Source organism: Phodopus roborovskii, unplaced genomic scaffold (assembly GCF_943737965.1).
Source record: "Phodopus roborovskii unplaced genomic scaffold, PHOROB, whole genome shotgun sequence".
Classification (NCBI taxonomy): Eukaryota; Metazoa; Chordata; class Mammalia; order Rodentia; family Cricetidae; genus Phodopus; species Phodopus roborovskii.
Genome location: NW_026126525.1, coordinates 290,303 through 314,428, shown reverse-complemented (window position 1 = coordinate 314,428; position 24,126 = coordinate 290,303). Strand labels below are relative to the sequence as shown.

General features: G+C 41.3%; 1 protein-coding gene across 1 annotated transcript; it reads left to right on the top strand.

Moving 5' to 3' along the window:
• Positions 1-298: 298 nt before the first annotated feature.
• CUNH1orf146 (chromosome unknown C1orf146 homolog) lies at positions 299-23,990 on the top strand. Its single transcript, XM_051198520.1, has 8 exons — positions 299-373; positions 2,360-2,492; positions 11,607-11,761; positions 15,520-15,631; positions 19,867-19,965; positions 21,827-21,995; positions 22,364-22,442; positions 23,787-23,990. Exons 1-8 carry the CDS (start codon positions 299-301, stop codon positions 23,928-23,930), a joined length of 966 nt encoding a protein of 321 aa, XP_051054477.1. The 3' UTR covers positions 23,931-23,990.
• The last annotated feature ends 136 nt before the right edge of the window (positions 23,991-24,126 follow it).

Genomic DNA, 24,126 nt, shown 5'->3' with positions numbered 1-24,126 from the left:
TTCCTGCATGCTTCCCTTACATGAGCAAGCTCATTGTGGCAAACAATTTCGCTTCAGCTGTATGTCTTACTGGCCACAACAAAGGCCTCACAGCAGCCATCACAGCTCACTTAGAATCCTGTCCCATATGTTCAACCCTGAGCTATGTATTCTCTAATTCCTCAGCTGTCTGGGAGACAGTTGTAAAATGGACCCCATTTAACAAGGATGCATACTAGCACATACCATGTAGGGAAGAACGCCCCCTCAATATTACCCCTAAGGAAGACTCACTCTCAGATGGCTCAGCTTTGGTGGCATGTCCTATCACCCACTGCAGGGCACACGCACCTACTTCAACAGCCAGGAGACACGCCATGCTGTACCACAGCAGGTAAGTACTGTATCAGGATTACTCCAGACACTCTGCCCTCAGATCAGCCTCAAACACTGGTTACAGGAGCCTTTCCCCCAACTCATCTAGCTGTCAGTCCCTGTCCAGGTACTAGTTGTATTCATTGCATGACTTTTCGTGGGGAGACCTGAACAAGTACCTCTTCACCCAGCAGGGCATCAATGGCAAACCAAAGAAACCATTCACCCAAGTGTACCCGCATCATCAGTAAACATCCCCTGACATACACACACACACCCCAGTGATGACTCACAAACCCTGCATCCTGGAGCCTTGCCTGCCTACAGTCTTCCCCACATGTAAATGCGGGGAGGCGCCTTGTAAGTCTTGTAACTTTCCGAGCTTCTTGTGGGAGAGAATATTTCTCCAGAGGAGTAGACACTTAGGTTGGCTCATATCTTGGCCTTAGTGAATTAGAATGCAGCAAACATGGGGATAGGTAACCTTGATTTTATTACCTTTAGATGCCTAAAAGACTCAGTAGGATTGCTGAGTCCAATGGTTGTTACAGTTTTTATTTTTTCATTATTGAGATTGGATTAGGACTGTCATCATTTTTTATGGGTGTTTGTTTGTTTGTTTTTTCTCAATCTTTGGCGGCCTACCACCCAGCTCCCAAATAAACACATGGAGACTTATTCTTATGAATGCTTGGCCTTAGTTTGGCCTATTCCTAGCCAGCTGTTCTTAAATTATCCCATCTACCCTTTGCCTCTGAGCTTTTACCTTTCTCTATTCTGTATACCTTTCTCTACTTCTTATTCCATGGCTGACTGAGTGGCTGGCCCTTTGTGCCCTCCTGTCCTCCTTTTCTTGCTCTTCCCTCTTCCCGTTTTTTTTCTCTAGCCTATATTTCTCCTCCTATTTGTTCTCTCTGCCCATCAGGCCCACTGTTTCTCTATCCTGCCCAGCTTTTGGCCATTCGGCTCTTTATTACACCAGGCAAAGTAACACAGCTTCACAGAGTCAGAGAATTGCAACAAATTAAAGAATGCAAGACATCTTTGCATCATTAATCAAATACTCCACAGCATAAACTAATGTAACACATCTTAAACTAATATTCCACAACATAGGACTTCATGAATGCTAGGCAAGATTTTTATCACTGTCTAATATTTTATTGTGAGATAGGTCCTCACTAAATTGCTCGGGTTAGCCTTGAACTCACCATGCAGCACAGGCTAGCCTTGAACTTCTAATCCTCCTGTCTCCGCTTCTTTAGTAACTGGAATTATAGGTCTGCTTCACTAGGCCTGATTTCTAATTTTGATTTCTCTTTGTTTTTGAGTCTGGCCTGTGATGCTCTGTGTAGCAAGGCAGCCCTTGAAGTCATGTTGTCTCTGCTGCTGCCTCCTAAAGACTATAATTACCTGGTGCATGTGCCACTGTTGACTTTTTTGAGGAGTATATCTCCTCCTTTTTTCATACTGCCTGAACAGTCTACATTTACAGCAATAGTGAATACAATTTCTTCCCCACATCCTAATTAATGCCGTTTGATAATAAGCATACTAGCAGTTATGGTTTCATTATTGTTTTAATTTGCATTTCCATCATCATAGTGATCTTGAGCATTTTTTTTTCCATATACAACCTCCTCCCCACCATTTCTTCTGGAGAGTTCAGAGTTGGACCCAAGACTTGCTTTGTGCATGCTAGGCTAAGGGGCCACCACACACTTCTTTTATTCACTATAGAGGTGTATCTATTCAGATCTTTTGCACACTTTATAATCAGGTTGTTTTCTTGCTATTTAGCTATTTTGGATTTTTACTTCTTATTGGGTATATGGTTTGCAGACGTATCCTCCCACTCCATAGGTTCTCCTTTCAGTGTCCTTTGTCAATCAGCTCTGTTGTTTGCTTTGTTATGCAGAAACTTTCAGTTAGAAGCAATCAACAACTTATTTTTGTTTTGATGCCTGGAGGATCGAATTTTTTTTTTTTTTTTTTTTTTTTTAAGCTATTGCCTATGATCAAGAGAGATGGCTCAGTGGTAAAGAGGATGGGATCAGTTCCCACCACCTACACTGGACAGCTACAACTTGCAGGAGTCTTAGCCCAGCCACGGAAAGCTGAGCTGGGTCCAAGGAAAGGTAAGTGTGCTGCCTGCCTGCTCCCCAGACTCCCAGAATCCTGGAGATAGTCAGACACAGCAGGGAGTCTAGTCAAGCAGGAACTCCCACAGCAGGCATTTGTTACAAATAAGCCCCCCCCACACCAGCCCCAAATAACACACCGAGACTCTGTATTTGATATAATGCTATTGGTCAGGTACTTGTTTCTTATCAGCTAGCTCTGTCTTAATGATTAACCCATTTCTATTAATCTAAGTATTTCCACATGGTCTCATCTTACCGGAGAGAGGGCCAAGGCCTCTGTTCTCTTCAGTCTCTACATGCTGACTCCTTACTACTTCCTCGAATCCTCCTTGTCTCCTAGTCCTGCCTATCTTGCTTTCCTATTGGCCAACAGTGCTTTATTCATTAACCACTATGAGAAACATATTTACAGAATGACATCTCCCAGCAGGCATCTTTTAAAGGAAAAAAAACTGCAGGGGTCGGTAGACAGCCAATGGTTTTAAAAGTCAGCCTATCATGTGCCTAGGTGCCCTAGCTTTACTTAGTGAACATGGGCTGTTTATGCAGTGACCTCATCTGGTTTGATATAGGCAACCAATCATTTATTTTGTAAACAACTCAGGACTTGCCCTCTTGACTTCCCCTCAGCACCATCTTTGACTTGATCGTGTGCCCTACACAACTGCCTAGAGATACACATGTGTGTGTGCATACACTTGCACACAGGCACATACACACATGCGCACACACAATTAAAAACAATTCTTAAAATTACTGCGCACACCAATAGAAGTTTTTATGCCCCATTTTCATTAAGTAGTTTCATATCTTACATTTAAGACTTCAGCAGGTTTTAAGTTGATTGTTGTGAATGAAATGAAGCAGAGCCCCAATTTCATTCTTCCACATGTGAGTAGTCGTTTGTCAGCACCGTTTATGGAAGAGATTGTCCTGTCCTCGTTGATGAAGACTGCTTGACTATACAATATGGATGTATTTCTGAGCTCTTCGGTTATAAGGTCTGTTTTTGCAGTGGTGCCATGCTGCTTTGATTATTAGAGCTTTGTAGTGTAATTTGTGATGCCTCCAGCTATATTGATTTTCCTCAATTACTTTGGCTATTTTGGGATATTTTATGGTTGTATGCAGATTTTAGCACTGTCTTTTCTATTTCTGGGAACTGTGATATTGCACTGAGTCTGAGCTCCCTTTAAAGATCAGGCTGGAGCGCTAAAGAACTGGCTGCACTTCCAGAGAACCTGAGTTCAAGTCCCAGCATCAAGACAGAAAAGAGAGGGAGGGATGGAGGGAGAGAGGGAGGGAAGAAAGTAGGAAGGAAGGGAGGGAAAAGGTGAAGAGCTAGAGAAAGGTAGAGGGAAGCAGAGAAAGGAGGAAAGAGGGAAGGGAAAGAAGGGAAGGCTGAGGCAAGGCCATGATATGGTGAAACCCTGTCTAAAAATAAACAGGAGGAAAGCTGAAAGAGACAGAGATAGGCAGGAACAAGCAAGTGAGAGTAGACCTTGCTGATGAGGGCTGTTTTCCTTCACCTCATGTGGAGATGGCGGTGAGGATGGCGGTGTGTGCATGGGCTTGTGGAGGCCCAGGCTAACGTTGGGGATCTTTTTTCCACCTTACTCACTGAGGCAGGGTCTCTCAATCAGACCCAGGGTTTTAGACATGGCTAAGGCTGGCAGCTTGTTCTTCACATCCCATCTCTGCCTTCTGAGGTTGTCAGTACAAGCAGACTACCACACCCACCCAGCAAGTTACTGGGTTCTGAGTCATGTGTGCATGGCAAACTCTTAACACTGAGGCATCTCCTGAGCCCCCAGGAAACTTTCAGTTTTTAAATGTAAGTGAAACACCAACAAAATATGGAACAGCAAGTAAAGCTGGAAACTGCAGGCAGCCCAAATATGAGTCCCACACAGGGACTAGAGCAGGCCAACAGGACAAACATTTAGAGAGCTTTAAACAGGTGAACGTGTCACAGGTGGGATTGTTTATTAAGATGCTTCAGCTTCTAGCAGACTGGTTATTACTAGCTGTAAACATTCTTCCTTTCTCAGTTTGAAAGTGACAATATGTTTGAGATGTGGGTAAACCTGCCTAGGTCAGGCACCCTGATTGCTATGAGTTGAAGATCAGCCTGCACTACGGAGGAAGGCTCATCTTAAAGATGAATAACTCTGGAACCCAACAAGTCATGACCTTCTCATGTGCCTGTTCTATGCTAGTTTGGGCTGCAGGGTTAGCTGGGGATACTTTCCTGATGATATTATGTTGGCATTATCTTGTAGAGTCTGATAACAAGACTACTTGATTCTGGCATTATTTTAGATGAATATCATTGCACAAACTACCTTAATATCATAGGGCACCTTTCCTCTACATAAAATATAATGAAGTTTCCTGTTTTTGTTCAATACCAACCTCTCCCTTTTCACCCATAGCAAGAGAGCTTAATTGAAAATAATTGCAATTGAGATACACCTTCATTTAAATATCAAGTGTCTCCTTATAAAAGTTTCTTCTAGAGTGGGTCTACTTTGTGGAATACATGGTCAAGAGGCTGGAGCCGTGCTTTGAGTTCCCAATAAGGAGTTGCAACCTAATCAACAACTCAAACATGTAACTTTGGAATCAAACAACAACCTAGTCTCGGCCAACCTTAAGCAGCCAGGTTTCAGGAAATCTCGGGCTTCCAACTGATCAGACCATGTTCCAACAAGGCAGAGGCTGGAACCAATCATGCTGTTTCTGTGCATCCCTTCACCTCTATAAATGCCTGCTGTCCAGGAGCTGAGCCAACCAGGCCTTTCATGGTTCTGAATTCTTTCCAATTCATGATTTGTTCTTAACTTAGATTCCCTGATATGTTTCAATTAGTTATATAAGATTACAGTCAAAATAGCATTAAATTAAACCGTAATAAATCTGAAGGATTTAACTCAGTCAGTAAAAAGAGTTGTCGAGATGGCTCAGCGGGTAAAGGGGCTTGCTGCCAAGCCTAGTGATCTGTGTTCCATTCCCAGGACCTATGTAGTGAGAGGAGAGAGCCAGCTTCCTCACGTTGTCCCCTAACCTCCAAAGTATGTTGGGGCATTCACATCCACAAACATGAACACATACACAGTAAAGCATATCGACAAACATGAGCACATGCACATTAAATAAATATCAATTAAGAAAACACTTTAAATCAGTTTCTAAAGAAAAGCAGAACTGGAAAAATAATCTAAAAAGCTGATTCCTCAGGCCAAAATAGTCTACCCACCCCATGGTCTTAATGCTGGGAACAGCACAAATGTACAATATTAATTAAAGCAATAGAAATTTGCATATGGTAGGGTTTTCTACAACCTCATACAAATACAGTCGAAACCGTGGATGAAATGAATAAATTAAATACAAATTAGTAAATTGATTCAGAAAATCTGCATAGATTATTAAGTTTGGAAGAAACTGCCAATATTTTAGATGTACCCTTCAAAAAAACTGAGAAAGTCATACGGTGGCAGTCCTGGTGCCAATACTTGGGTGCTAAAGTAGATAATTACTTGGCCTGAAGTTTGTCAGTCTAGGCAGCATAGTGAGACACCGTCTCATTAGTGCTGACCAAGATTACTAAGTCATTTTAGATTATGAAATAAAAGGAAATACCAGCACATGAAATGCAAGAAGCTAAGATAGAATTTATGGAAGAATGCCTACCTTAGTCATTGTTCTATTGCTGTCAGAGGACACCATGACCAAAGAAAGTCTGAGAAAGCATTTCATTGGGGGGGGGGGCGTTGCTTATTGCTTATAGTTTCAGAGGCTTAATACATTATCACCATGAGTGGGCATGCAGGCAGGTTCTGGAGCTACATCCTGATCAGTAGGCAGAGAGGGAAAGACTTAACTTTTGAAATCTTAATGGCCACCTCCAGTGACACACTGCCTCCTACAAAGCCACACCTACTTCAACAAAGTTATGCCTTCTAATCCTTCTCAAATAGTGCTACTCCTGGATGACTAAGCACCCAAATATATGAGCCTGTGGGAGAAATTCTTATTCAGATCGCAGAAATGCCCCTTACATAACCTTGGCAAAGCCCCAGCATGGTCCAGTCATGTATTAAAATAGCATATGACAATTTATTTAAGGCACACAATGACACTTAATGTTGGGAAGACTTCACATAGAATGTTGGTAGTTCAGATGAGAAAATCACCTCCGTAGATTTGGTTATTTAACTTGAAACAGTGACATCAGAAGGGGATCAGGAGAGTAACATTGTAAAATGATCTTTGGTAGGAAGGATATGCAAACCATAAGGGTATGAGTTTGTTCTTCCTTTTCTCATGCGAGAAACTATCTGACAGAAGCAACCTAAGTACTTGGTTTATAAGGAGTCTCCATCATGGCAGAAAGAGGTGACAGTGGCAGTTGAGACAGCTGGTCATGTGACACCCGTGGTTAGGAAACAGGAACAAATGCCTGTGCTCCAATAGTAACACCAATACCCTGTTAGGTTGATGGTTATGTCTCCTTTTTGATTAAGGCCTTGGCCATGAAATGGTACTACTCATATGAAGCCTGAGTCTCTCTCCTCCTTAATTTAACCTCTCGGAAGAACCTTTACAGACACACCCCAAGTGTGTCTAGCAATGAGAATTAACCATCACACGGACACCAAAGTTATAAAATTTTGATTGATAACTTGGCTATTATAAATGTAGAATATAGATATGCTAAAGATATCATAAAAAGATTAAAAAGACCATAAGGAAAGTTGGGAAAATATTTTTCTGTTTAACAAATTAAAATGGAAGCTCTGCAGAGCCAGATGTGGTGACATCAACCTCTGAGGAGGCAGATGTAGTGTTGTGTACCTGTAATCCCAATATTAAGTCAGATGAGAGGCAGAAACCAGAGAAAATCCTGAAGCTTGCAGGCCACACATACATATTAATCACATACTTAACCAATTGAATTACATTAGAAAACTAACTCCTAGCATCATCATCTTTTTACTAGTTTATTATTAGTCAAGTCAGATAACACTTGGAACTAAATTTCATTTGTAATTTAAAGTCAAGTTGAAATTCTGAGCATATTACATTAAAACTCAATCAAAGCACAGTGTGTGGGGTAATTGTGCTTTTCATAGTCACTGAGCTAAGTCAATCTAAAAATGAAGCGGGAAATGAGAACATGTTGGGCTGCATGTGCCACAGACGCCAGAGTCAGCACATGTCATGCCAGTGTCATTTGGCTTATTGCCATTGCAATTTAACACCTTCATCGATGCTGAAGGTGACCCTTTTCTTTAAAGTTACTGGTCATTTTAGCATACATTTGAAGATACTGTGATCTTGACAGCTTCTTAAACATAATCATTAGATGAATAGGTTCTAGACTTAGTAATGCTTCTGTATGAAGAGAAACATTACACATGGCAGAGTATTTAGGGGGAAAATGATTGCATTTTCCAAGCACAGTTTTTAGAAAGTGTGACCTGACTGGGGCATGGAAGGACGACAATCAGACACACCAAAAAGCAGGAGTCGGGTGGACTGGGCTCTGTGGTGGAGAAAGGCAGCACGCAGGAAGCAGAGTGTGTTTATACAGTTGGACAGAGAGGCGGGTTATTACATACATGTAAACACGGAGGCAAGGTTATTACATGCAGATGAACACGGAGGCAGGGTTATCACATACAGATAAACATGAAGGCTGGGTTATTACATACATGTAATCAAGGAGGCGGGGTTATTACATATCAATAAACACAGAGGCAGGGTTAGCTAATCTCAATAGGAGATGCCTCTATAGGGGAACTGTCTTCAGGTCATAAATTTCCAGGGGAAGAAAGCTATGGTGATATTTTCTTCACACACTCAGCATTCAGATCCCCTAGGAAGGCTTTGCCATCCCTCTGAGCCTCACCCTGTATGAATGGGTGAGGGTGGGGATACGCGTCATTCCCATGATGCTGAAATCTGGAGTCCTTACATCTCTCATGTGAAAGCATTTCATTTTTATATTTCCATTTATTTTAATTGTCACCAAAATTACATTTTTATTCATTTTGATTGACTATCTGATAGGGGGTGTCCTTCTATGTATATGTTTCTCCCATTGGTTGATGAATTGGCCACTAGAGGCAGGGAGATGGGGGGGGGGGGACTAGGAGTTGAGGAGAATTCTGGGGACAGAGGAGAGAGGCCACACAGAGAGACACCATGTAGCTACCAAAGGAGTAACAGGTTCAAGTATTCTCCAGCCAAGACCACATGAAAATACATGGATTAATAGTTATGGGTTAATAATTAAAAGAGAGCTAGCCAGTAAGAGGGCCTAGCCATCAGCCAACAGTTTTATAATTAATACAGCATCCATGTGTTTATTTGTGGCTAATTGGCTTGGTGATCAGGCTAAAAATAAACTCTAGCAACAACTACCTAATCCAAGTAAAGTGTCAAAGTACATATACATTCTTTGACTTAACTATCAATACTAAAATATTTTAATATGAAAAAAATAGGAAAGAAAATGAATAATATTTTAAGAGCTTAATATATAAGTATCTTCTATGTATCAGTCAGAAGAATGCTAACAGCTAAATAAGAAATATTAGACAAACAATAACAAAGTTAGCAGAACAAGAAATAGAAATGGTCAAGATACAGTGAGCAGTAAAATAGATACTAAAGAAATATAAAGCAAACATATTAATAAAGATAAAATTATAAAATCTACAATTGACTAGAGTTTAGTAAAATTGTCCTCAAATTCATATAGTGCTACACTATATGTGCTACATGTAGATAGCTACACTTTTTCTGGACTGCCCTTTGGCAATAGAATAAGGGCCATAAATTCTAATAATCAACATGGTAATTTCACTCTTAAAAATTAGTGAACAATTGGAAATATACTCATGATCCATACAAAGTATCTTTAAAGTGGGGCTGGAGATGCAGTGAGATTGGTAGAGTTGTTGCCTAGTGCACAAGGAGAGTGGTGTCTTTATTTCACTTTAATGTTGATTGCCAATTCTCCCTGCATCTCACTTGTCAGACTTTGAAGAGTCATCTCCTGTACTTTAGTGGGCAACAAAAGAAGCCTGGAGCCAGCATAACATTTTCTTCCTTTTGTAGCTGTTTGTAGGTCACCTCGTGTTACTTTGTAATTTCAAAGGCCATGTCCAGATATAAGATCCCTGTCATTTATTTTGCCAAGAGCATGGTGGCTCCTTCCTGTATGTGTCTGCAGGTCTTTTGCTCATCTAAAGTGTCCTTTACATATGTATCTGCTCTCCTCCTTTGTGTCCTCTAGTTTGTGAGTACAAGTTAGTTATCTTTTCTCCCTTCTTTCCACTGTGGAGATGCTCCTGTAAATCCTCACTGCCCATTTAATCCTTCAGAATCAAGTCTTTCCCATTGTCAACGTGGATTGAATTCTCTGGCTGCATTTTAAGTGTGTTTTACTTGTAATATTATATTTCTATTTTAGGATTTAATTTTAAAATTTTCATTTATTATGTGTGTGTGTGTGTGTGTGTGTGTGTGTGTGTGTGTGTGTGTGTTGCCATGGTGCATAAGCAGATGTCAGAGAATTTGTGAGAGTCCAAGTCAGTTCTTTCCTTCTACCAGATGGGTCCCAGCAACCCACCCAGCTCAGGTTGTCAGGCTTGTAGGCAAACTGCTTTTACTTGTTAAGACATTTTGCCATCTTCTAACAATTCTTTAAAAAGAAAAATCTGCTAGGCGATGGTGGTGCACACTTTTAATCCGAGCACTTGTGAGGCAGAGGCGGGCGTATCTCTGAGTTCGAAACCACCCTGGTCTACAAAGCAAGTTCCAGGACAGCCCGGACTGTTACTCAGAGAAACCCTGTGTGGAAAAACCAAAAACAAACAAATAAATAAATAATGATAAAATAAAAATCAAATTAGTCTATATTCATTATACATAGCACTAACTTACATATGGACTTTGTTTGTTTGTTTGTTTGTTTTGAGGCAGGGTTTCTCTGTGTGGCCCTGGTTGTCCTGAAACTCACTCTAAACCAGGCTGACCTCAAACTCAAGAGATTCACCTGCCTCTGCCTCCTGAGTCCTGGGATTAAAGGCGTGCACCACCACAGCTCAGCTATTTATTTATTTAACTATTTATTTTTATCCTATGTGCATTGGTACTTTGCCTACATCTATGTCTATGTAAGGGTGTTGGATCCTGTTATAGAATATTATTTTAAGGCGTGTTACTTTTATGCTCTGGAACACTTGTTTAATGATGTAAAGATGTTTTTGATTAAGTAAAATTCACCTGCGGTCAGGAGGCTGGGTCAGCAACTAGCTGACAGGAAGTTGTAGGGAGGAGCCATGTGGAGAAGAGTTTATAAGGTTCCAGAAAAGTATGAGGACTCCATGGGACACTCTACGTTTAGTCTCTGTCTCTGGTAGAACCAGAGCAATCAGCATCCCGATGGAATCTTTTGGATACTGCAGCAGGCCTGTTTTGTTTCCTCATTTTGCTGGCATTCCCTTTGCCTTGCTCTATGGCTACAGACTCAGAAAATGTTTCTGCCTCTGCTGAGTGTTATGAAAGGCACGGGCCACCACGCACGCGCCCGGTGTTCCTAGGTCCTAGGACCTGGTGAGCGGAGCAGAGTCTGCGGCTGCGCAGAAGTCCAGGCCCAGCATACACCGCGGCTGGGCTGGCCCTGGGAGCCTGGCGAAACTCAGTGTGGCCAGGTGCTCGGGCGGAGACCCGGGCCTGGAGGTCAGATGTGTGTGTGTGTGTGTGTGCGTGCGTGTGTGTGTGTGTGTGTGTGTGTGTGTGTGTGTGCGTGCGTGCGTGCGTGCGTGCGTGCGTGTGTGTGTGTGTGTGTGTGTGTGTGCGTGTGTGTGTGTGTGTGTCCGGCGTCCTGCCTTCGGTGTTTCCTGTGGCAGTGGCGTTCCCTCGGGCTCCAAGGCTCATCTTACCTCGGGTTGGCGCCTTGAGGGACGAGCCCGCCCGTGCTTCCCTGGAGGCGGGAAAGGGCCTGGGGTGCAGTGTAGGTTTGCAGAGCCGCCTGCCTCTCGGGTGATCCCCGTGGTTTTACCTCCTTTGTCCATTGTTCTTCATCCCAAGAACAAAGAGCAGGAGACGCCCTGACGACCCCGCGGGTCTCGGGAGTTACTGGGCCACATTACATGTTGTCCAACTTAAGAACATTCCCCATCTTGGAAAAACAAAACAGGAACAGCAAAATCCCAGGCCTGGAGGACACAGAGTCTGAGTTTTTTGTTTGTTTTTTGGTTTTTGTTTTGTTGTTTTCTAATTTCTGCGCGTCGTGATTCTGCCTTCATGCAAGTCTGTGTACCACATGCCGGCAATTGAAGCCCAATCCTCCGGAAGAGCTGCCAGTATGCCTAACCACTGAGCTGTCCATCCCTCTAGCCCTAAGTGTCTTAAGTTCCATTTTTCAGAAGAGGAGGTAGGCCAACTCGAGGTTAGGGGGTTTGGCCAAAGTTAAATAGCTCCGGAGCAAATGAGTTCTTGTCTGGACTGCCAGCCTACTTTCTCCCGTGGAAATAACGGAGGAAACGTTGCTTCCCCAGCCCCAGTTTTCCTGTTTCTGATCCTCAGCAGTGCACCTTTGGGAAATTACTGACCCTGATTCTCTTCCCATTTTTCAGTGCTCAAAAAAATCACTTTCCAGACAATTTGTTTCCAAAACTAAGAATGAGAGTGTGAAGGGTTAAACAAGTGTATCAATTACTGATATACGCACATTAATCAGTGCTAATCTAACCACAAACATTGCCATGTATGCGTTGTGTAGGTGTGTTATCAATTAACTGCCTTTAGCCACGTTGCATTGTGTGTGGTGGGGGCAGGGAGATGAATTTAGTTTATTCAGCTTTTATCAAGTGCTGCATTAGGTACACCAGATGCCTTTTCTCTCAGCAGGTTTGTTATTCATTCATTCATGCAATAAATGAGGACATTATGGAGCAGCTGTTTTTAACTCAGCAGGAAGAGCTTGGTAATTATTAGATATGTGCAGAAATTGGAGAGACTACCTTGGGAGGCCCTACCGACCTGTCTCCCAAAGTGACTTTCATTTGCATTAACTGGTTTCTAAATTTTGCTTTAAACTACTTCCGTATTAGGTAACATGCAAAATGTCAATTTAGTTGAAGTTAAGAAGTTTAGCTGGTGTAATAATAAAATACACCTCTAAACAATCTTGATGAGAAAATATGCTAAGTTGCTCAAGAGACTAAGGAATTTCTGAACAAGTCCCACTTCCTTTGGAGGGTTATTTTCCTGGAGTAGACAGGATTTTTAAAGAAGGCTTGAAGGAAGACTGTTTTCTTTTAACTGAAACTTTTTATTATAAAGAAGCTGGAGAGCTCGTGATCCTTCTGCCTCCTACAGCAAATCTTACTAGTGTGCGCCACCACAGCCGGCATATATGAGAACACAAAAGAGAGAGATACCATAAAAGAGGGAGCCATTACAGGTTTGAAGAGAAAACTGACTCTAGAGAAATGTCCAGAGACCTACAAGACTGACCCCAACTAACAATGTGAACAACAGTGGAAAGGCTACCAAAAATGCCCTTCCTTGATAATGAGATTGATGACTAACTTATCCATCATCATAGAGCCCTCATCTGGTAGCTGATGGAAACAGAAGCACACACCCACAGCTAAACACTGAGCCAAACTGGGATCCAGATGCAGAGAGAGAGGAGTGATAAGAAAATGGGGACAAGACCAAGATACAGAAACCCACAGACACAGCTTACCTGAACAACGAACACCCAGACTGATAGCTGGGAAACCAGCATTGGACTGACTCAGACCCCCTGAACATGGATCTCAGTTAGAAGGCCTAGGCAGTCTATCAGACCTCTGACAGGACCAGGATGTATCCCTGGTGCATGAAAGAACTTTGGGAGCACATTCCCCATGGAGGGATACTCCCTTAGCCTAGAGACAGGAGGGAGGGCCTAGACCCTACTCCAAATGACTTGACAGATTTTGTTGATCCCTCCTGGAAGGCATCACCCTCCCTGTGGAGTGTGTGGGGGGTGGTGGGATGGGATGGGAGGGTGGTGGGGGGGGCATGGGAAAGGGGGAGGGAGGGAGAGAGTGAGGGAGGGACAGAGAGGATTGATATGTAAAATTAAAAAAAAAAAAAAGCTGGAGAGATGGCTGGGCAGTAAAGAGCACTGGCTACTTTCCCAGAGAACCTTAGTTCAGTTCCAAGCACCCACATGGCAGCTCACAACTGTCAACTCCAGTTCCAGGAAGTCAGACACCCCCCCCCCACTTTTCAGGCCTCTGTAATCACTAGGGGTACCATGTTAGTATTCAGGCATCTGTACTGGTCTGTCCTTGGGGTTCTGACAGGATGTACCCTCAGCTGCAGCCACTAAGAGCACCACATGTGCACATTCATTACAATCCCATTTAAAAGGCCCCTGCCCAACTCCCATCCTTCCCTTCCTTCCTCCCTCCCTATCTACTTCTCTGTTTCTCTCTTCTGTTCCTCCTGCCTCCAGAGGCGGGTCTCCCGGCCCCCTTCCTCTTTTTATGATTCCTTTCCCTAATAAAAACCTCTCTGCTTGAACCCTGTCTCATGACATCTTTCTCTCCACTGCTTTTCTCAAATTACAACACACCTGTGGTGCATGGTCATTCATTCATAGGGAGAAATACCCATGCACAAGAAATAACAATTCTTTTTTAAAAGATTGTTTTTAATTTTGCATATGGTGTGAGACTTTGGGTATCTATGCATGTGAATGCTGGTGCCCGAGGAGACCAGAGGTTGCAGAGCCAGCTGTGGCTTCAGGGAATCTCTTCAGTTCTGAGTAAGCTGTCTTTAGGACATTCAGATTTATATAAAGTATACATAATAAAGAGTATGTCTGATGTGGTGGTTTGAATGAGAATGTGCTTGAGCATCAGAGACCTCAAAGCTTGCTCCAGCACAGCCACACCTACTGCAACAAGGGCACAACTCCCAATGGTGCCACTCCCTATGAGCCTATGGGGGTCATTTTTATTCAAACCATCACAGTTTGTGTTTGTTTTTCCATTTAAACTATTCCACTCACTTTTGGCCATTACATTGACCTCCTCTGCCATTATACCCCTGTTAATGTAGTTTGCTTTTAAACATGTACTTCTGGGCAATACAGAAGTCTGGCTCCTCTTACATGTTTCCTGCTTATGTCTCCAAAGAACATATTTGTTTGTTTTGGAGGATCCTATAAAAACCAGTTTGGGCTGGGCAGTGGTGACACATGCTTTTAATCCCGGCACTCAGGAGGCAGAGGCCGGACGATCTCTGTGCGTCTGAGGCCAGCCTGGTCTACAGAGCTAGTTCCAGGACAGGCTCCAAAGCTATATGGAGAAACCCTGTCTTGAAAAACAAAACAAAACAAAACCCAAAACAGTTTGGTTGCTAGATGTGCATGTTTTACTGGAGATGAGGTTTACCTATAGAATTCAGAATTGCTTATAAAACACTGAGTACTCTTACATCCTGGTTCCCTTCCTACATGACAACGTATGTATGCTCAGATGTCTTCTGTCCTTTGTCCTGTGACCCTATGGTGTGGGCTTAAGAACTGTTGCCTGAAGACACTAATGCTGAAGATGTTTTGGTGTCATTACTGTGGATAAAAACTGTCCTTTTGTCTGAGTTTACACCTTCTGTGTTCTGATATTGAAAGGCTAATTCTTTGGTTTATAAATTGACAGTTTTTGACACAAGTCACATTTTCTTTAGGTTAGTGCTTTATGAGCCATTGCTTTTCAATGAATGTTAAAAGAAAGTTTTAGAGCCAAAGAGGGTATTTCAAAACTGTAATCTCAGCACTTGGAAGTTGAAGCAAGAATATCAGTGAGTTTGAGGCCAACCTAAGCTTTGTGAAATAGCCAGGTATGCAGCCAGACACTTCCATTGTCTGACTTTGATGTTGTCTTACATTTATTTACTCATCAAACGTTTTATGTGTTTTCTTTGCTCTTCATTTTCTCAGATTGTGGCACAATTAGAATCTGGTTTTATCCAAGGGCATGTCAGTGGATGCAAGGGGAAGAAAAGAAAGAATAAAATGGACAACCACCATTATTATCAGCTCATCTCTCAAGGTAAGGGAGCATTTAGACCATTGGTTTTCACTTACAAAACTTAAAGCAGCACATGTAAGATAGTATTTAAAAGGTCTGAGGCTTAAGTATTCAGTTACATGAACAGAAAGTAAATATGCTAAATGTATTTCAAAATTAGTTATGTACTTTTTTCACCATCACATTAAAAACCCTACTGCCCTAAATGTTTGAAAGTTGGGAATGTTCTAGTGTCTTTTTTAGGTAGGGTCTCATTAGCTCAGACTTCAGACTTGCTGTGGAGCTGAAGGCACGGGATTTCTAACCTCCTCCTCTCATCCTCCCACACATGGTGATTACAGGTGTGTGCTGCCATTCCTGGCCCTATGCGTTTTTATATTTCACTTACTGCTTATTTTACTTTTTTTTCCAAGACAGGGTCTCATGTAGCTGAGCCTAGCCTCCAACTTGTTATAATCGAGGATGGCTTTCAGCTCCTGGTCTCCTGGTCCTCCTGCCTCAACATCTCAAGTCTAGGGATACAGGCATATACTGCCATATCTTGCTACAGTATTCTGATTTGGGGTTCATCAGTACACTAAATATTTATTAAACCAGGGCCCCCATGATTTGGTCATCTCCAAAAACTCAGATATGTTCAATGTTTCAAATGCCTTTGGATTTCTGTGTTATTTGCCAAAAAGATCTAAGTAATGAATCATTGCGGTTCTTTGTTAAAAGAGTTGGTTAGTCTCCTAAAATTTCATTTGCTAAGATTTTATTTTTGACTCTGTGTTTACTAAAGACTGGGCTGTGGTTTTTCTCTTTTGTATTTTTGCACAGTTGAGTTGTTTACTTTTGTAGTCTACCTATTCGTATAGTCTGCATATGCATATGTAGCTTAGAAATTAAGGTTTAAAGACATTTTCCTGAACTGGGAAAGTTGTTTGGTTTTTGAGCACTTGCCTAGCATTGGCAAAGTTCAAGCCATGATCTGGAAAAAAGAGGAAAGGGAGGTGAGTTGTTTTTGTCCCTAATCTCTTAAGAAATATGGGGGAAAATGGTTTATTTCTCTATTACGTTCTAATGTTGAGAGTATATTTTCATAAGTTATATATTTCTAAACATCATATTATAAAAGTTAAATTTGTTAGGCTGAACTCTGAAATTGCCATTTCCATGGGGAAGACCTTCATATTGGAATTCTTTTTCTTTTCTAACAGGCTCTGATCTTTAAAAATGTTCTTTCCTATTTCAGATCTATTTCCTTTCATGTGAGAATTTCTAGATACTAGCTTTGAAGAATACTGCTAGATATTGATTATTGTATTTTTTATTTGTGATGTATAAACAAAATGGAGCTAGGTTTTTTTGGCGGGGGCAGGTAGTGTTTCAAGACAAGGGTTTCTCTGTGTAGTTCTGGCTGCCCTGGAACTTGCTCTGGAGACCAGGCAGGCCTTGAACTCACAGTGATCCACCTGCCTCTGCCCCCCAAGTGCTGGGATTAAAGGTGTGCACCACCACTTCCTGGCTGATGTACTCTTTTTTTTTTTTTTCTTTTGGTTTTTCAAGACATGGTTTCTTTGTGTAGCTTTGGAGGCTGTCCTGACACTCTGTAAACCAGGCTGGCCTCGAACTCACTAAGATCTACCTGCCTTTGCCTTCCAAGTGCCTGTTGATATACTCCTTTTTAATTTAAAGATATGATTAACATTTTAGGCAGTTTTGCTGGCTTAAATATCTGTTGCATCTGTTCATAATTTTTTGTTTTTGGTTCTTTGCTAAAAGTTTTAACATCTTTCATCTCGAACATAGAAATAGACTTCTTTTATGACATGTATCTGTTAGCCCAACTATATGGATCCCTGTGTTCCCATTTTTATTAGTCACTATTTATGGTGGTTCTCTTTCATGTAAACTTACCTCTGTAAGTCTGGCTAGTGTGTGTGTGTGTTGTAATTTATATTTTAAAAATTATAGAGGTAGTTTGAGGTCTATAATATATCTAGAAGAATATGCTCTTCTACAAAGGTCTTAATTCTGTAATAGAATTAAATTGATGCTCAGTTTGTCAGGCAAAACAGAAAATTTCATTTTAGACGAATAATGCATGTTATATACATAAGCTATATTTTAAATTTCATCACCGAACTGGCCAATGGTGGCACACCTGTGCAAGGCTCCTGATTTGATTTCCAGCACTGGAAACACATTTTACATTTGTAATTCAAATTTAACTGAGTTGTTTATTTTTATTTGCTGAATTTGGCAAACTTAGCTGTTTTACCTTCCATGTATCTAGAGCTGCACCGGTTGGAGAGAACTGGGAGCAGGCATTCAGTTTTGTCCTGTTGAGAAGCCCGGACTAAGAAATGCTTCTCCAAGGCATTTCTCAGTACTAATGATTCAGCGTCACCTTAATCCAGTGCAGGGGCTGAAGCGGTTTGAAGATGGTTTTATCCCCGTGACAGCTGCTCTACTTTTGTGAAAAGATCTACTCAGCTTTGACTCTGCCCTTCTTGAATTGGCAGGTGCCCTTGGGGAAGAAATGGCCTAAATGCTGGGGTCCTGCCTTTGGATTTCTGTATAGAATTCGGCCTTACAATTTCTTGCTACCCTGCTAGCTCTTTGATGCATTTGCACAGATTTGTTTCAGACTGTCACTTTTCAAGTTACTTCAGCAGGAGAGTTGACCTAAATTACTGAATCTGTCATTGCTGGAAGCAGTGTACAATTTAAATCCACACAAGAAAGGGCCATGTTTGAACCCCAGGACAAAGCCTCAGTAACATAAAACACTCTGTTTAGGAAGGAAAGGAACAGATATTTTTAGACTGTGCAATTAGATTATATTGTTGTGAAGGAAAATGTAAAATTAGTTTAGATAAGGGTGTGTGTGTGTGTGTGTGTGTGTACATGCACATATGTGTAGAGTATGTGTACACGTTATGTGGGTACAAATGCCTGTACATACATGTGTGGAGGCCAGCAGAAGATGTGATATGTCCTGCTTTCTCTTCCTTGTTGTTGTCCTCTTAAGACGGTCTCTCACTGGATCTGGATCTAGGCTGGTGTCCAGCTAGTCCAGCTGAGGCTACAGACATGAGTGGCTGTGGCTGACTTTTCAGATGACTTGTAGGGATGTGAACTCAGTCCCTAATGCTTGCCCAGCTCTCCACTGAGCTAACCTTGATAATGGGTCTTTTTTAATGTTTAATGTGGAGGCTAACAAGCTTGAGTTCTAACCAATTAGAATATATAGTAACCACTTAGGTTTTAGCCCTTTGACTGATATGACTTGGTATTTTAGGTAAAATAATAAATAAGTTAACTATTTTTAATGGTAACACTTAAATCAGAATACAGTCATGCTGCATTTATGTGTTTTCTGGCTCACCCACAGTAAATGTAAGCACAGAAGTTGGGAAATTTGTTTTTACCTATAAGGTATTCTTTGTGTAATATATGGGCCTTTCAGCTATCCAAGAAACAGCTCCTAGCTTCTCCCACACTCATTCACTAATGTGCAGAAGATCCCATTGCCAGATTGGTTTTTAAAAAATTTCCCAAAAGCCAGTAAAAGACTTGGAGACAGCCTCTGTTCCCACTGTTAGGGGTCCTGCGGGAGGACCAAGCTACACAACTGTCACATATATGCAGATTGTCTATCTAGGTCAGTCTCTTGCAGGCTCCCTGGGTGTCAGCTCAGTCTCTGTGAGACCAGGTTAGTTGATTCTGTGTTGTCTTGTGGTGTCCTTGACCCTTCTTGCTCCTTTCCTGGATGGAGACAGAAGAGGAGGGGGTTGGTGGGGCTGGGAGAATGGGGGAGATGGATTGGGAAGGGAGGAGCAGGGGAGACTGCACTGGGATATAAAATAGATTATTTTTTTTTAAAGTAATTTTCCCTGCTGGGCAGGGGTGGGGGTTGGATGAGGGGAGATGGGTAGAGGCAGGTGGATTTCTGTGGCTAGCTTGGTCTACATAGAGTTCCAGGACAGCCAGACAGCCACACAAAGAAACCCTGTCTTGAAAAACCAGTAAATAAATAAAAGAATGTGCCCTGGTTCTCATAGTTTTTAGCTCTTCAACACTGATCCCATTTTTATCTCTGATGGGAATGTTCTCACTTGTCTTAGTGTTTTGCCCCAGAGAGTAGGTTTGGTGACAAATCTTTAAGTGGGATGGTGATAAAACACACCATTGAACACTTTTAATTTTGTACTAGATATAATAAAAATCATTTCAGACCTGTCTTAATTTTTTTTTCTGAAATTCTTTTAAGAGTTATGACATTGCAACTGCTCTAGAAAATCAAAGCCACAAGGTTCGGTATTCAGACACATTGGAAAGAAGATCGATTGTGTTCTCTCTCTCCGGTATGGTAGATTTGCTAATTGTCTTTATTTAAGTTCCTTTTAAATATGTGGATGTATGTGCTAAGTATTGAAATCCAATAGCAATACAATAGCTTAATGTGTTATCTTTTGATAGAGTAAATGGGCTGCATTTTGTTTTTGCTGCAAAGCAGCGCATCTGGCCAACTGTAGGAGATGTCCCTTTGGTTAAGTGGGTCTGGTGGAGAATAGAAAAAGTACTTGCTTTCTAACTGAGGCAAAAATAGAAAAGTCATCTCAACTAACAATAAATATAAACTGTTAACAGAAGCCAACAGTATACCTTGGTCAAATTTACATACCCAACCCAATATATGATGTATTCCCATCAGTTATATTTACTGGGAAAAAAAAATTGAAGAACTTTATGGGGACAAATAACTGTTCCTGAAATTCTAAAACTGTGTGTGAGTCATGAGCAAATTACAGGATTAAATTAGGCTGAGGAGGTGCTGGGAATAAGGAGGTGCAGCTCCATCTGTGCTTGGGAAGTAACAGAAGTGATAAAAGGGGTGGGGGAAGGGAGACTTCTCAGTGAGTGTGCAGCCACACACAAGCCAGCAATCCCAGTGCAGGCTGTCCAAGGCCAGCCTAGACCACACAGGGAGACCATCTCAACATAAGAAAGAAAGAGAAGATTCTGTTAGGTTTACTGCTGTAGCAGAGGTTTTTGGAAGGCAGGTGCTTTCCATAGCATCTAGAAAGACCTTCATTCTGAAAATTACCCAAGTCAGATCATCCCTCTTGACTGAATAGAAAACACTCTGGAGAGAGAAGTCAAATATTATTGACAACCTTATGTTTTGGCTATTATCTGTATATTTAACACTCTGACAATTCTTCCCATGAACTAGAAGAGGGCAGTGAGGAACAGAGAGGTCATGTAAAATGTACAAATGTGTTCAGTCACTGTAACCACATGCTGCTGTCTATATATAGACTGTCTCAACTACACCTTCTGACAGCTAGAACTAATCCATTTTTCCAGATACCATCTCTATGCTCATTTGAATATTTTAATTTACATGATTCCTGAACTTCTAGGAAGGTTTCTTCAACAAAAGTCTAGGAAGGTTTCTTCAACAAAAGTTATTGAAGATTTGTTTTAAACCACCCTTCTCATTGATTTCTAGCTTTTGCAAGTCAATACATGATCTTGCAAGTTGAACACATGGAATGCTTGTAAGGTAGTAGGTGTGGGGAGGACATGACACCTTCCTTGACACCTGTCCCTGGCTGTTTATTTGTATCCTTTGGAATAGCCTTCCTAATAAGCCAGTAAATTATTTTTTTTCATAATTTATTTTAGTGCATTGGTAAGAAGGTGTCAGATCACAGGGAACTGGAGTTACAGACAGTTGTGAGCGGTCATATGGGTCTGGGAATTAAGCCTGGGTCCTCTGGAAGAGAAGCCAGTGCTCTTAACTGTTGAGCCATGTCTCAGCCTTGCCACTAAATGTTTTTAAAATATTTTTAGTGTGAAATATTTTTTGAGACAAGTTCTTATTATTTAGTCCTGGCTGGTCTATAGCTTGGGATGCCTTTGAACTCACCATGATTCTCCTGTTTCAGTGTTTCATATGCTGAGATTGTAGGCATTGAAGGGTTAACTTTTAAAATAGACTTATAGTGCCTTGGCAGAAAAAAAATACTGGCCAATGTTTTTCCTTTAAGTATTTAGAACAGTCATTCTGCTATAAGAGCATGTCAAAGAATTACCCAAACCATTTTGTTAGATAAGAATTATAATAACAAATTCTATCCCTTTTGAGTTTGGGATCCTTGATCTTATTGAGTTTATGAAATTCACTTTATGTGTCTACATTATATTCACTTTTTCTAGGAGTTGCATTTTTATTGATGGATGCTAAAGAATGTATGATGTCAGCTGAGGAAATATTTCTAACCAAAATTGAGAAGTTTATTAACATTCACCAGAATAGTTTTTTGGTTCTATTTGCCCCACTCCATGGGCCTGAAGAATGGACTCTCATGTTCAGGATTCATCAGAGGTATGGAAGCAAAGCACAGCCCGGTGTGTTTGTTTGTTTTTTTATACTGCTTTGTTTACTTCAGTTCTTAATGCTTGTAGGCAGTTAAGTTTTGTTTTGCTAGGAAATGAATTTTATAACCTGTCATATGTAATTAAACAGGGAAGCCAGCTGTTTCTTAAGCCAGGGTGACTAGAATTGATTTGATGATTGACCTATTCCACCAAAGCAAACCAAAGTGAGCACTGAATTCTGTTTACACAACCTCCTCAGATGTTCTAAGGCAACAATGCAGGATGTGATTGGATGAGCTTGGGACAGTAGAGCTCATTTCTTCCTTGTCCTACAAATGACAGCAAATGTGAGTCACTTAGCTACTCTCTTTTCAGGTTCTTGGGCAGTAACTTAAGAATATTACCTGTCCACAACACAGTAAATGCGGTTGACCTTATGTGCACTATAGCTAAGGTAAGCACCTGGGGGAAAAGATACTCATACACAAATGCACATGATGGCCAAAGATTTTTAAGGTTATGTTTTTGAATAAATTTTTGAGATAATTACATCATTTCTTCCTCCCCTAACTCCCTTAAAGCCCTCTCACACACCCCACACCCCTATTCCCTTTCAAATTTATGGCCTTTTTTTTTTTTAGTGGTCATGTGTATGTATTCCTAAATACATAACTATAACCTGTTTGTCCCTTTAATGTTACACCTGTGATTTCCAGGCTGGCCACTGAGTACTAGATAAGGAGTGAGGCAGCGTTTCTCCTGTGCTCGGCATCCTGAGTTCCTGTAGTTCTTTGTCTAGGCTTAGGGCCTCATGAGCTTTTCCCCTTCCATGTTAGCACATCTGTTGGTGTCATCTCTTTTAGGTCATGCGTAGACTTTCATGTTGATGAGACTTCATAGGTGTAGATTCTGACATGTTTAGGAGACACAATCTCATAGCAAACCCTCCATTCTTTTGGCTCTTAGAATCTTTCTGACCCCTTTTGTAATGAGCCCTGAGCCTTAGTTACAGTTGTGGTTGTATCATTCAGAACTGGGCTCCTCAACTCTACCTCTTGATTGGTTGTGGTTTTCTGTAATGAAGTTTCCTTGATGAGCGACAAGGACTACATTTATCTGTGAATAGAAGGTCAAATATTTAAAGTGTAGTTAGGTATTATGCTGGTTTAGTAAGTGGTGTTTTTAGGTTTTCCTCTAAGATCCATGGCTTCACCAGTCCTGGGTAGTTAGCTAGGTTCCAGTAGTAAGTATGGTCTCTCTCTTGTTGAACAGGTCCATTTACAGTTATTGGTTCCTGCTATGAGTGCCACTACTGTACCTTTATGATTATCAAGCCATGCTGGTCATTGTTGTGGTTCATAGTCATCATAACTGGGTAGGACTGTTGGTTGCTTCTCTCATTTGGAAGCCTGCATGGCATCTTCTGGTACCATGGAAGCTAATTCTTAGGAATGGTGTCAGATCCGCTCCAGCTCTGGGCCTCAAGGCCAAGTCTGAAGTGCATAGTGCCTTCAGCAGTAGGGACTTACTTTCCACATGTGGGGCAACCAAGGGCAACAGCCATAACCTGTAATGTTGGGGAGTCTCTTGGACAACCCTGACCAACAACTCAAAAGAGGGTTTCTCATGCCTGGGATTGGGGTTTTTGTCAGATGGTGTATGCCTCTTGGAAGCATTGTCAGCCCAAGTGAGGGGACCCAAGGCATGCCACCACTCCAATAGAATGAATTTTTAAAAATACAATCCAACAAGAATAGTGTTTCTGTAAATAATGTTACATGCTTACATCTTCTTTCAGACTACCTCCAAGCCAAACATAGACAGCATCTGCTATAGAATGATAACAACCAAAGCTTACATCATAGAGCAAAGCCCTGTTTGGAGAACACTCCAAAAGATAAAACTGAGTACTGATTCAATTAGTCCAAATTCAGACTATTGATCACAAATGTTCTTTCAGAAAAATATCAAACTTATTAAATTATGTCTATTTATGTATACAATTAAACATGACTTTATTTTGGGAGTTTGGTGGAGTGATTCCTTTAATGTTTTGGAATGTAGCTACATGGGACAGTGTTAACCCTGGCATTTACAGGGTTATAAAAACTATGGAAAAACAAAGAAAAATAATTGGT

What these genes read in the sequence shown, in the direction of transcription:
- CUNH1orf146 (XM_051198520.1), top strand. Translation starts at nt 299, where the DNA reads ATGTCCTATCACCCACTGCAGGGCACACGCACCTACTTCAACAGCCAG. An exon ending in ACACAGAGTCTGAGTTTTTT is followed by an intron (nt 11,762 to 15,519) that starts GTTTGTTTTTTG and finishes TCATTTTCTCAG; the next exon opens with ATTGTGGCACAATTAGAATC. An exon ending in TTATGTGCACTATAGCTAAG is followed by an intron (nt 22,443 to 23,786) that starts GTAAGCACCTGG and finishes ATCTTCTTTCAG; the next exon opens with ACTACCTCCAAGCCAAACAT.